The 12,210-nt window shown below is 47.9% G+C and overlaps 1 protein-coding gene across 1 annotated transcript in view; it reads right to left on the bottom strand.

Annotated features, from left to right (window-relative positions):
* EVA1C (eva-1 homolog C) overlaps nt 1-9,425 on the bottom strand; it is a 31,790-nt gene extending 22,365 nt beyond the window's left edge. Inside the window, exon 1 of the mRNA XM_063150281.1 lies at nt 9,299-9,425. Within this exon, the coding sequence (XP_063006351.1) occupies nt 9,299-9,425 (127 nt within the window). The remainder of the gene's footprint in view (nt 1-9,298) is intronic.
* Nucleotides 9,426-12,210: the final 2,785 nt, after the last annotated feature.

The following is a 12,210-nucleotide window of genomic DNA, read 5'->3' as shown; positions in this document are numbered from 1 at the left end:
CCTTGTTTTCTGGGTTAGGTAGTGGAGGGGGAGATGGTGTTCAGCTGCACCAGTTACTTTTTCAAGTATCATTCTGTAATGAGGAGGGGTTTAAAGTTCCTCTTTTTCCAGAAATAATAGATGTCACTCTTTAAAACAATATGAAACTCTACCAAAAAAGGTAACTGCCATGAGAATTGTCTAAATTAGGAAGCCTGGCACTACTGCAGTGTCCCAGTAACATCTCTACATCCTGTGTGAAAGCCCCACCAGGCACTTTCCCATTTATCCAGGACACACACTCATGGCAATGCATGGAGTGCCCTGCATCTGGAATCATGCACGAGACATTAGAGGCTGGCTCAGAAGTTAAGCCCAAAGCACACAGGCACAAAAAGATCCCATTATTGGGAGGCCAGAAGGTATCATCACACCCAACTGTCTGTCTAACCCAGACCACTCACTCATTGTAATCTTTTACTGAGACTCAAACACCAGCACAGAATCCAGGCGTAATCCTTTCTTCCAGAATTAGCCAAATTAGTCACAGCATCCACTGGCTTGACAAAGAACTTCAACTAAAAAAACATAGCACCAGAGAACCACACAAAACACTGAGGCTGAGCAGCTGGACAAAGCCCTACTGATCACTTTTCACTGAAAAGGACAACTGATAAATGATTTTTAAAATGACTGACAAAAAAACCCCAAAACTGGCATAGGAGAATAGATAGATATTTCTTTATATGAGAAAGAATTCTTAAGGGGTTATAGCTGGCAGAATCACTTTGAATAGCAACAATAAGAGTAGCAGTGGACCTGAAGGTATGGAAATCCAAATTTTTTTTTTCTGCTGAAAAGCACTGAGAATCTGGGAATTTTGAAAGTTCTCTGTGTGTTTGAGTTCCCCAGATGCAGGGATCAGGGAGAAGAGCATTCCAGGCTGTGAGCCCAGTGCCCAGCCACACTAAAAGCAATCTCAGCCTTGGCTCAGGTGATGTCTTTTGGGTAGGACAGCAGCTTTGCAGTGCAGTATTTTTAGAGGCTGAGGCTGAGCAGTCCACAGGCTGTGGAGGTTCTCAGAACTGGGCCTTCACACACAGATTTAGTAACACAGTTCCTGTGTATTGTTCAATTTAGTTTCATTAGCACAGAAATTTGCCAGCTCATTTTAAAGACATACCCATCTATTTTAGAGCAAATTGGATAGAAATAGCACACGTATTGTTGTGGGAGTCCCAGAAGGATAATCCATCCGGTAAATCTCCATCAGCTCCCACAGCTCTCTGTGAAGAACTGTGCCAACTCTCATTAAAAATACACAAGGCAGCTGGGTGAATCTGAAGGAAGATATTTCATGCAGTGATAGCAGAATAGTTGATAACCTCTACTACAAACACCATTGGAAGCACGGCTCTGATATTGACTGGTGTTTGGTGCTGCAGCAATTCTCCAGCAGTGTTTTCTCTGTTGGCTTGTGAAGGAAGCACTGAGGAGAAATGAACTCCTGAGTTTCAGCCCGAATCCCACTGCCACACCCTCTGCTGCTCTTGGGGCAGCTCTGCCACAGGTCCTGCTGTGCCAGGGCTCTCTGTGCACAGGGCTCTCAGGGCATTCCTGTCACCTGCCTGTGCCACAGGTCCTGCTGTGCCAGAGCTCTCTGTGCACAGGGCTCTCAGGGCATTCCTGTCACCTGCTGTCTGCAAATTGGCTGCAATGTTTCTAAAAGTCATGACACTATGTTTCTTGCTTCATCGTTTTATTCAACCCTTGCTCTCTTTGCTACCACCCTACCAACTTCAAACCCTACCAACTTTCACTTGTATTGCAGAGATAGCATGAAAAGTTGTTTTCCTGTGCAAGGAAAATGTTTTCCATATAATCACTCTGGTTTTTTGTATTATCTAGATCTTTTTTTAAAGCAGTGATAGATGTTTCCCTGGAAAAACTAGGCATAATCTAGTTTCACTAATAAGACAGTGACCACAAACCCCATTCCATTTCCAAATGCCTACTTTGGCTTCAGAGCACTCAAGTTGCTGCTTTTCTTAGAACTGGTCCTTGAGACTTTTCAGGTGCCCATTTCTAAGGAGAGGAATCTTATGAGATCCTGACCTCTGTCCATCTGCCATTCCTTTACTCAGCTCAACACTTTTTAAGCTTAATGGCCAGTTTCAAACTGAGGGGTGCAGGGCTCAAAGAAACAAAGCTCCTACAAGTTTCATGGCAATTGAAGCCTGAGCTGCCCCTTTCAATTCAGTCTCAATGCCGAATGCTGCAAGAGGACTGGCAGCAGGAGTGGCAGGATGGTTATCCTGGAGAGCCAGCAGCCTGATGCCAGGGGAGCATTTGTTCCCACTGGCCTGACTGACAGATGAAGTCTGCAAGAAGAAAATGCTGAAGTTAGTGGTGAGGATGCCTTTGGGTAATCAAAGCAGTGGTCAAGATACCAGTCACATTTTCCATGAACTGTTCTATCCACATGAATGCTTTCCTATGGAGATTCTCTTCCTTTTCCCCCTTGTGGATCATAACATGAATCGTAACCTGAATTACTGAATCTAATTCCCACTGTGTGTTAAATCTGAGGGTCAAATGAAGCAAGAGCTTGATTCTGCTTTGGCCAGAGAAAGGGCCAGGTAGCCATCAGATAATTCAGTGCAAAGCCTCATCCACACTCCAGTTTAAACAGGGTTTATTCAGAGAGCAGCAGCACACAAGAAGCCAACTGTGAGCTCTTCCTGGAAAAACAAAGCCAAACCATCATGAGTAAACAACAGACCTGTAACTTTTGGTCCCAGTTTCTCCAGGAACCACCGAGCCTCTGCCTCTGCATGACTCAGCTCAGCCTTGCAGTTCTGTGAGTTACAATTCTGCAGAGCGGGGAAGCCCATGAACCTGCACTTACACACCAACCCTGCACTTACTCACCTCATGAACCTGGACTTAAACTGGAGAGATCCCTATGCACTTGTGCTTTCTCACTTGCTTTCTGGTTTTATTTCCCTCTTGTGTCAGGAAGAAGAGGCAAGCTGTTCCTGATCCCCAAACCCTTGGGTCTGCAGTAAACTCCACCCAACATCCAGTTATATTTCTCTCAGCTACTCCATGAAGCCAGAAGGGCAAACACGTGTCTTGGACCCAACATGGAACTAGTGCAGTAGAAAAGGAAGATTTTCTCCATCCCATCTAAAGCAGCTGACAAGAGCCATGGGTTAGGGAAGACTTTAAAGCTATTTTCTGCCCTTGCCAAAATCCTCCTTTGATCTGGACACAGAGTAGCCTCTTCCAGTGCCATTAACAAGAAGTAACAAGAGAAAGGCTCTGTGGGCAGCAACTGTTTCTGAGACAGAATGAGAGACTCTTTATGCCCAAAGACAAAAAACTTTGAATATTCCCAAAGCCTGCAAGCAGGAGAACCTCAGGGGCTGGAGGAAAATGTTTGTCTGAAAACTCAGATGTATGATCGTGGACCTTCATGTTCCCCAGGAGAGCCAGGGGGCTGTTCATTGCCGCCTCAGAAAACAAAACACAGGTTTTGTCTTGGAAACACAACTTTGACTCAAGCTGTGCATTTTTTTGTATCCCCATTTATATTTGATATTCAGAAAAAATCGGAAAATCTGAAAAGATCAGAAAAAATCAGAAATCTGGCAGCTCACAGATCTGCAGTGCTATGATGGTTTATAGTACAGCAAGTCCAAGCTAGAAAAGCAAAAATACACTCCCCACTTCACTCTCAGCACTTGATGATTTTCTTTACACCAACATTTCTTTGTCTTCTACTCAGTTCTAGCCCAAAGAAATGAAGTTTAAAAACTACAAAACTATTCTGAAAGAATAATTCTTATCTTCCCATCCAAGATTAAATACAATGAAGAAAAACAAACAGATATTTGTGGCTTTGAGACCCTCATCCAAAGCCCAGTGAAATCCTTGGGAATTGTTCCAGTGACCATAGGCTTTCAATTAGGTCTTATATAGTGAGCGATGTTTTAAAATTAATTCTAAATTAAGAGCCAAACCTCACTGGTATTTAATTTGTTGCCAGAAGGCACACAATAGACCTTTGAAGCAAAACTCTTAAAATGCCTAGAAATTCAGATGAAATGACTCACCAATGCTGAACAAATAAGGCATGACCACGCCTCCTTCTGCTCCTCAGCTCCCTTAAGACACTATTTTCTCTGTGTTGGGTAATATATCAAAATATTTCTGTTTCAGTTGTACATTATGGCTGGCAGATGACAGAATTGTGCTAAGTGTTGACTGGTCAGACAGTGCCCTGTCTGTCTGGGGACACGTCCAACAAGAGCTGAGTATTTGTCTGGAACAGTCTGTAGTGCCTTTCCCCAGTAAAGGTGAGACTGGGAGCTCTGCCTCACTGGGAAGGATTCAGCAGCAGATGGAACAGGAAGGCATAGGGAAGCCAATCCCTGCTATTTATTTGGAATAAAAATAGCATATGGGGTGTCAGGTGCCAGCAATCTGCCAGGGGAACAGAGAGAGTTCTGCCCCAAATTGTGAGAATCTGAGAGACTCAAACGTGTTGGACTCTGAGCAGCGGAGCTCAGGAACTCGAGTTCTGTGTCTCGTGTCTGAATTCCCCAACATCTGTAGGGGCAAGGGCATCACACCATCCCTTAATTCATCAGTGGACTTAACAAAAAATATTAGCACACCTGAAATGTGCTTTCATAAGTTACACTTCCTCAGAAAGGCAAAAAGAACTGCAGGAAAAAGCCTGAAACAAAACCTTGGGTCTCAGCACCATGATCTAAACTAAAATCTCTGCTCTGACACACACCTCTTTATTCCACAGAACAAATCCCAGACCAGAGCCCACTTCACTCAGGGAAACTTTAAACCAGACTTTGAGGTTTAACTCACACATACCTGAAATGAAACACATTTCTAACATGAAATGCTTTTCTTTAATGAAGCAATGAACACTTGACTTTGACAAGGCAGTGCTGAGAAGATGCATTGTTGCATCACTCCTTGCAGCACTTCTTTAAACATCCTGCTGGAAGGGCATGCTACAATTGCCACGGTGAGTCAACAGAACTGACTCAAGAAAATTTGTACAGGACTTCATCTGACCAACACAAAGCCAACAGAAAAACCTCTGCATCGTTGTGGTTGGTAGTGATTGATCCTGCCACATTACTACAAACAAAGCATTTGTTTGCTTTCCTTTTACCTGGGAGAATCTGGGATGGGTGAATGCCACAGAACTTAATGGAAACTTTTAATGCAGAGAAGTCACAGGAGCAGATTACATTTCTTGGGTGAACTGGTTTGTTTTTTCATTAGATCCACTTGTTCCTGTGGTTGGGTCAGGAGACCAAGTCTGTGGAGTTAAAGCGAAGCTCAGTGCTGTCTGAACTGTTTTGCAGGAAAAGACAGAAAACCTGACACCAGTGGACAGAGATTAAAAGGTTCTACCCCTGAGAAGTGGCTGCTTTCTGTTAACGTCCAGAAAGTCACTCCTCACCCCAGTTATGCAATCACAATTACTTCATTTTTGATCTTCAGTTACAGGCACATTGCTTGAGAGCTGCCCAGAAAACCTGGCTGGGACTCAGGTAAGGAAAAGGGAGACTGAGTGGAGAGCAAGCCAAGGAGGCGAGGCCAGCCCGAGCTCAGAGCAGCAGGAGAACAGCAAAGGGAGGAAGGAGCACAAAAAGGGGTGAATGGATGTTCCTCGGTGTTCCCAGAGAGAAGGAGTTTGTTCCCAGATGGAGAAGGGGTCAGTTTGCTTTGTCAGCAGACAGGGAAAAGGTGGGAGGAGGAGTGGGGATAGGATGGAGAGCTGGGGCCTTTTCCCACTCCAGCATGGAGAGCAGGGGCATGAGGAAGATGAGGAGCAGGGATCCCTGCTCTAGGAAGGTCCCACAGACAGGGAAGGGGTGGGGGTAGGATGGAGAGCTGGGGCCTTTTCCCACTCCAGCATGGAGAGCAGGGGATGAGGAAGATGAGGAGCAGGGATCCCTGCTCTTGGAAGGTCCCACAGAGTGCCACCATCCCAGCCAAGCCAGCTCTCTCTCAGAGGCTGGGACACCCACAGTGTGAAACACTGGGAAGAGTCTGCTGGGTTTGCGGACTCTTGTTTGGCCTGCTTTGGGAACCAGCCCTTGAACACAGAGGAGCTGTGAGGAAATGACTGTCCTGATGTCCTGAAAAGTGGCTGTCCTGATGTCCTGAAGCCCTGATGTCCTGAAAAATGGCTCCTCTGGTACTGTCCTGAGAGCCCAGGGTGCTCAGAGACTGGAGAACCAGCAAAATTCACAGCAGCCCCCTGCAATGGGACCTGATCCAAACTGTGAAAGATACCAGTGATCACGGAGAAAATAAAGAAGAATTTTAGTTAACAAGGTGTGCTTTGAAGAACAGGCATGAGGGGAAGAAAATTCTGTATTTGTAGGACCACTGTCATATTCATGAAGGTCTAAGGACAGAACTGTGGATTTAATCTCTCTTCTTTCAGTTTAAATATGGGCATGAATACCTGGATTCCACTTTGAAAAATTAATCACACTGAGGACTGCAGACCTCAGAGCACTTCTCCACTTTCAGTAACTAATGGAACTAATAAATATAGATTTGTGGAATCATTAAGGTTGGAAAAGACCTGCAAGATCATCGAGTCCAACATCTAAATTTCTTGTTTATTGCTTCAAGCTGCCAGAAAAACATTGATTATGCACATTTTTATTGTGTCAACATAAGAGAAACTATTGTGTCAAAATAAGAGAAACTCTTATTTCCATTAAGAGAAACAATTGAGTTGTTCTCACAGAGTTGAATTTTGAGCTGCTGCTGGTGTCTTATTTCAGAACATTTTTCTCCCCTAGAAAATACCAATCCACAAAATGTTATTGCCCAGTGAAGAAATGTCTCACTTAAAAAAACCTAACCAACCAAACAAAAAAGCCAACGAAATAGACAGATTTTTTTTCTCATAGTTAAAAGCTAGACAGATGAGAGCAAGACCTTGCAGCTGTCAGTAGTAGAAAAAATACAGACCCCAAATACAAAGTTATAAATATTAGTAATAACCCTTCCCTATACACTGTTCCCTGCTCCCCTTTCCAGAGCATCCCACAGATCCCAGAAGGAGCATCCCTGGGTTGTTACAGACAAACAGCGAGGGCTGGTGATGGACAAAGGGCTCTGGGCAGGGTGGAACTGCTGGCACAACTGAAACCTGCATTAGGGGAGGAACAGGAATTACACGGGCAGGTGCTGGAGGCTGGCAGCAGGGCAGGAAGGAATTCTAGAAGCTCTCAGAATGGTGAGCAGAGGAGGAGAGAGGAAAAGAGTTTGGGCTCTGGGGGTAGGGGCCTCATTGCACTTTCAGCTGCAAGGCACTTGGAACGGGCCAGGTTTGTAGCAGAGTCCAGAAAAATCCAGTTGCTGCTCCTGCCGAGGAAGGGAGCAAAGAAGGGAAATCAGCAACTCCACAGACTCCTCTGCAGGCTGCTGTTCTGGAGCTTGTACTCCTTTAACAGCATCAAACGGCCTGAGGATGGCACTGCAGGGTGTCCCCTCACCTCTGCCAGCTCCTGGGACACAGCACCAGCTTTTGGAGCAGCTAAAAACTTCTCCCTATGCTCTGCATACTGTTTTTTAAAGGTTACAGTAACATTTGGTCTTTTCTGTCATTCTAGATTAGATCTCCATGTTATAATTAAAATGTGAGCAGAATTTGTTCAGACCTGGGAGCTTCCCAGTCTGGTAGGAATTCTGGAGTCTGCTTTCCTTTTCTACATTTTATTTACTGAAACGTCTGCATGTCATGGTTAATACTGATCTCTGGTCATTCTACCTATTTGGAAAACTCAGTGCACAATGAATACTGAAGACAGCTGTACTTCTGAATTTAATCTTGGATAACCCTATCTAAATAACATAATTTTAAAAATGAACAGACTTTTTTGAGAGGAACTTTCCTACATAAAGGGATAATTTTTAACTCAGTAGCTAGTTGAAAAGGAAAATGTGAACATTTGTTTTATGTTATTGTGGAGAACCACCATGTGATTCCAAAACTAACATCCCAAACCAGCAGTTAAGCAAAAAAAAAAAAAAAAAACAAACAAAAAAAAAAAAAAAACAAAAAAAAAAAAAAAACCAAAAAAAACACCAAAGAATGAGACAGCAAGCATTTAAGAGCCTTTTATATGTGAAAGGAATTTAATATGAGAAATGTAGCTTATCCAAGTACGTAATTCTGGTCTTTATATTTCATGGCTGCTTGCTTAGAAATTGTCAGGCTTGTGGAGGTGGACATAATTTTAAAAATTACAAACTGTATTTTTCTGTATTTTGCTGAGGAAATAGTTTCTGCAGAACCATGACAAGCATATTGAACTGTATCAACACAAACTATATTAAAATGCATAACAGCACATATTGGCTATTAATTATATATTAACTTTGTTCCAGTGCACTCGACTGGCTTTTGGGAGTTCTGCTCTGTTCAATACGGGAAAGGTTTGCTTTCTGCCCTAGAGGCAGTTCCTTAAGCTTCCAGCTGCCAGGAATATGCTGCGCTCGCTGCGACACACAGAGAGGAGAGAAACAACCCTTCTAAATGACTTAATAACAGCAGTGGGATGTCCGGGAGCACCAGAAAAGTTATAAGAGTGAAAGTTACAAAGAAAAGTTACAAAGAATAGAGGCTGCTTCCTCATCTTGATGGAAACAAGGGTATTTTCCCAGTTCCTGCGGTGATGCAGCACCTTCGCAGAGATCTGTGATTCCTGGGCGGCAGCGGGTGCCTCTTCTCCCCGGGAAGGGACTCCCCTCATCCACCCCTCTCATGCTCCGAGCTTCCCTCCCAGCAGAGAGGAGGGCAGCACTTGTTCGCTCCCTCAGGGCCCGACTCCAAGTCTCCAGGAGAAAGTGGGAACCTTTCCAGGGACTTCCACGCACTTTTGGTCAGGCCCTGGCCGCTCCACGCCCAGCGTTCCCACCGCGCAGCGACAGCTCCGCTCCCCGTGTCCCTGCCCACCCGGCCCCTCCGGCAGCCCTTAACCCTCTCCTCCTCCTGCCTCCCTCCGGCACATCGGCCCCGCGCTGCCCGGGGTGCAGGCCCGGACCCGGGCCCGCAAAGGGAGCACGGAGCGCTCCGGGAATCCGCGGTTCCGTGCGCGCTCCGGCCGGGAGCCCGCGGCGCCGCGCTGGACGCGCCGGTCCCCTCAGGGCACTGCGGGGTCTGACAGCCCCGCCGGACCCTGCCCGCGGCGTGCCCGGCCCCGGAGCCCCCCGGAGCCCCCGGAGCCGGGAGCCGCTGCTCGGTGCCCGCCCGTACCTGAGAAGTCGGCGAGAGCCGCGACCTCGGCGCCGCACAGCAGGAGCACGCAGGACAGGAGGCGGAGGAGCCGCCCGGGCTCTACCTGAGCGCGGCGTGGGTGCAGCCCCGCATGCCCGTCCCTCATGGTGCGGGACAGCGCGGCTCGGGCCGGGGGGGCAGCCCCGCCGCCTCACATGGTGCAGCCGGGCCCGGCTGCCGGCGCGGCCCCCCCCGGCGCCCTCGGGGCTGCCCCTGCCCCGCGTGGGAGAAGGAGGAGGGCGAGGGCGGAGCGGCCCTGCCAGCGGCCGCGGCGGGAGCGGGTCCAGCGGCCGCGGGCACTCGGGGCGCGGGGGCGGCGGGGAAGGGACGGGAGGGACGGGAGGGACGGGAGGGACGCGGGCTCCCGGCGGCGCCGCGCCGGGCACTGCCCTCGGCGCACATCGCGCGGCCGGGCTGACTCAGAGCCGGCTGCACCTCGCCCGCCCTCCCCGGCTCTCCCCACCCCTCTCCGAGCCGTTCGCGCCTCCCTCCCGGACAAGAAGCTCGATTTCACCGTCTCCCCCCTCATTATTGCTTGGCAATGGTGGCAGGACGGTCACGGACTTACACACACACCGCGACCACATTTCCCCGCTTGTGTTTTTCCCGAGACAGGTGCAAGGTGCTCCCCATCACTCCCTGTCCCCGCAGCCCAGCTTCCCCGCGTTCCCTACTACAGGCGCCCTCGGCTCTCGTGCCAGACCCTGCCAGGGCTGCTCCAGCCCCGTTCCTGCCCTCACACCTCGGCTCCCGTTTCAGACCCCTCCACGGCTGCTGCTCCAGCCCCGCTCCTGCCCTTCCAGCTCGGCTCACGGGTCTCTGAGGGAAGCCAGCTGGGACCTGCGCCTGGCAGCATCTCCGGATGAGGGATTGCAGTGGGCAAACAGCACTGACTCTTCCATGCTGCAAAAGGAGCATCTCTGTTTCCTCGCACTGACACCACCCGACCGCAGTCCCGGACTCTAGTTCAGCGTGCCTGGAGTGTGTAGGCTTGGCTTAAAGCCTTCACTGCAAAGTGAGGAAACATCTTGAAGTCACTTTGAGAGAGTTCAAGTCGTTCCCTGAAATCTTTTGTGATACAGAAAAGTGAACCAGTGAGAAGTTCAAACAAATTGTCATTGCTACCTGCTAAACTACCTTCCAATGTAATTTGGTGCTTCGTTTAAGGGATGAGGCACCCAAGGGAATAAATCAGGACAGCTTCCAGTTCCTGTAAGAGCTGTCCTCATGTAAGAGAGCTTAGAACCAACACTGGAAATTGGGCACAAAAGGATCTTTTTTCCTGGCGCTGTGGGTAAACATGAATATCCATGCATGATCACACGGATCTCCTGAAAAAAACACCCCGAATGAGTCAGTGAAAGATGATGGAACCAAACGAATTGTGTTAAATCTATTCCTCTCCTCCTGTTCCAACTGAAGTTGGAATGCATCCAGATTTGAATTTCCAAAGTTTGGCACTTCTTTTCAGAGGTTACACTGAACTTTGAACAACTTGGTCTTCATGTTTGAATCTGAATCCACTTTTGTTCCTCTTCACACACAGAAAAACAACAGGGTAACACATATATTAGCCTATGCTTCCTTAGTCTTGGGCAGATAAGAACAAAACAGGTTTCACATGAACCTGTCCGAGGTCAGGGACACTCCATCAAGTGTTACTGGACTCAGATAAAGGGGATCAAAGATGCCGAAATAACAGTATAAAATCACTCTGAAACATCTGCAGCTGCAAACAGAGATGGGGAGAGGGAACAGCAGCTCTGCAGGTGAAGCCCTTGCTGCTGGCTGCTTCAGATAAGGACAGTGTTTGCCCTGAACTCAGCCAGTTACCCTCTGCCTTCCAGCAGGGAACTGGAAGGAGACTTGTGGGAGTCTCCCCTACTCCCCTCCTTTGTCCCCCTGACCTTGTACCTGATCATTCAATCTGACCCTTCCTGCACTTGCTGTCTCAGGTCAGTCCCACCAAAGGCAGAAATGAATGCTGGGGAGCAAGCAGCACAGATTTTCACAGAGAAGCATTTGGAGGCCACACTTTGATCCTCTAGAAAGGCGTTCAGGTAATTAGGGTGAACTTACCTGTCCGTCCCAACCTCCTAGCTGCTGTAACCTCGTATCTGCCATAACTTCAGGTGGGTGCAGTCAGCCCATCTGTGACTTCAAGATGCCAAAGCTCCACTCCCTGTACAGCCAACAGAGAGATATCTCATGTTCTGGCCACCTGTTCCAGCTCTAGCAGGAGGTGTTTCACCTCCTTCTCTCACATCTGCTCATTGCTCCCTGGAACAGATGTCAACAATGACCACTCAGTGTGCTGTGAGTGACTGAGCAGACTACAGATCTGTGACCAGTAGACAATCACTGCAGAAGAATATACAAAGCATCAAAAATAACTGGGAAGTATCCCATGCCTGTGCTTGAAAGGCTTTGAATCAGAAGGTCTGATGAGCACTCGTGAACTTTCTGTTCCCAGTGAGACAACACAGCTTTTCCTAGCCTGGTGGTGCTGTAAGCAGAAGACCGTGATCCCAAAGTGCAGGAATGAGCCTGGGATGCTTTTGGCACTCTGCAGGTGCAACCCAAAGGCAGAGGCAGTTTCCAAGAGGAATGACTGAACTGGGAGAGGTTCAAAACACAGCTAACCTCCAGGGAGGTGAAGCACTGAGGGCTGAGTGACTGCACACGAGGCAGCTGGCTGCTCCTGCTTGCAGATATCTGCCTTCGAGGGAAGCCTTCCTGAGGAGGAGGAAAACTTATGGACACTGGGGCTGACAGGAACTGAATGGCATCTATATTTTTTACACACATACATGTATGTATGTGTGTGTGTGTGTGTATGTATGTATATAGTGGGTTTTTTTCTTTTCCCTCTGAATGGGGGCTACTTTGCT

This window comes from Melospiza melodia, chromosome 2, assembly GCF_035770615.1.
Source record: "Melospiza melodia melodia isolate bMelMel2 chromosome 2, bMelMel2.pri, whole genome shotgun sequence".
In the NCBI taxonomy this organism is placed as follows: Eukaryota; Metazoa; Chordata; class Aves; order Passeriformes; family Passerellidae; genus Melospiza; species Melospiza melodia.
Note: the sequence above shows the minus strand (reverse complement) of the source record. Positions and strands in the feature narration are given on the sequence as shown.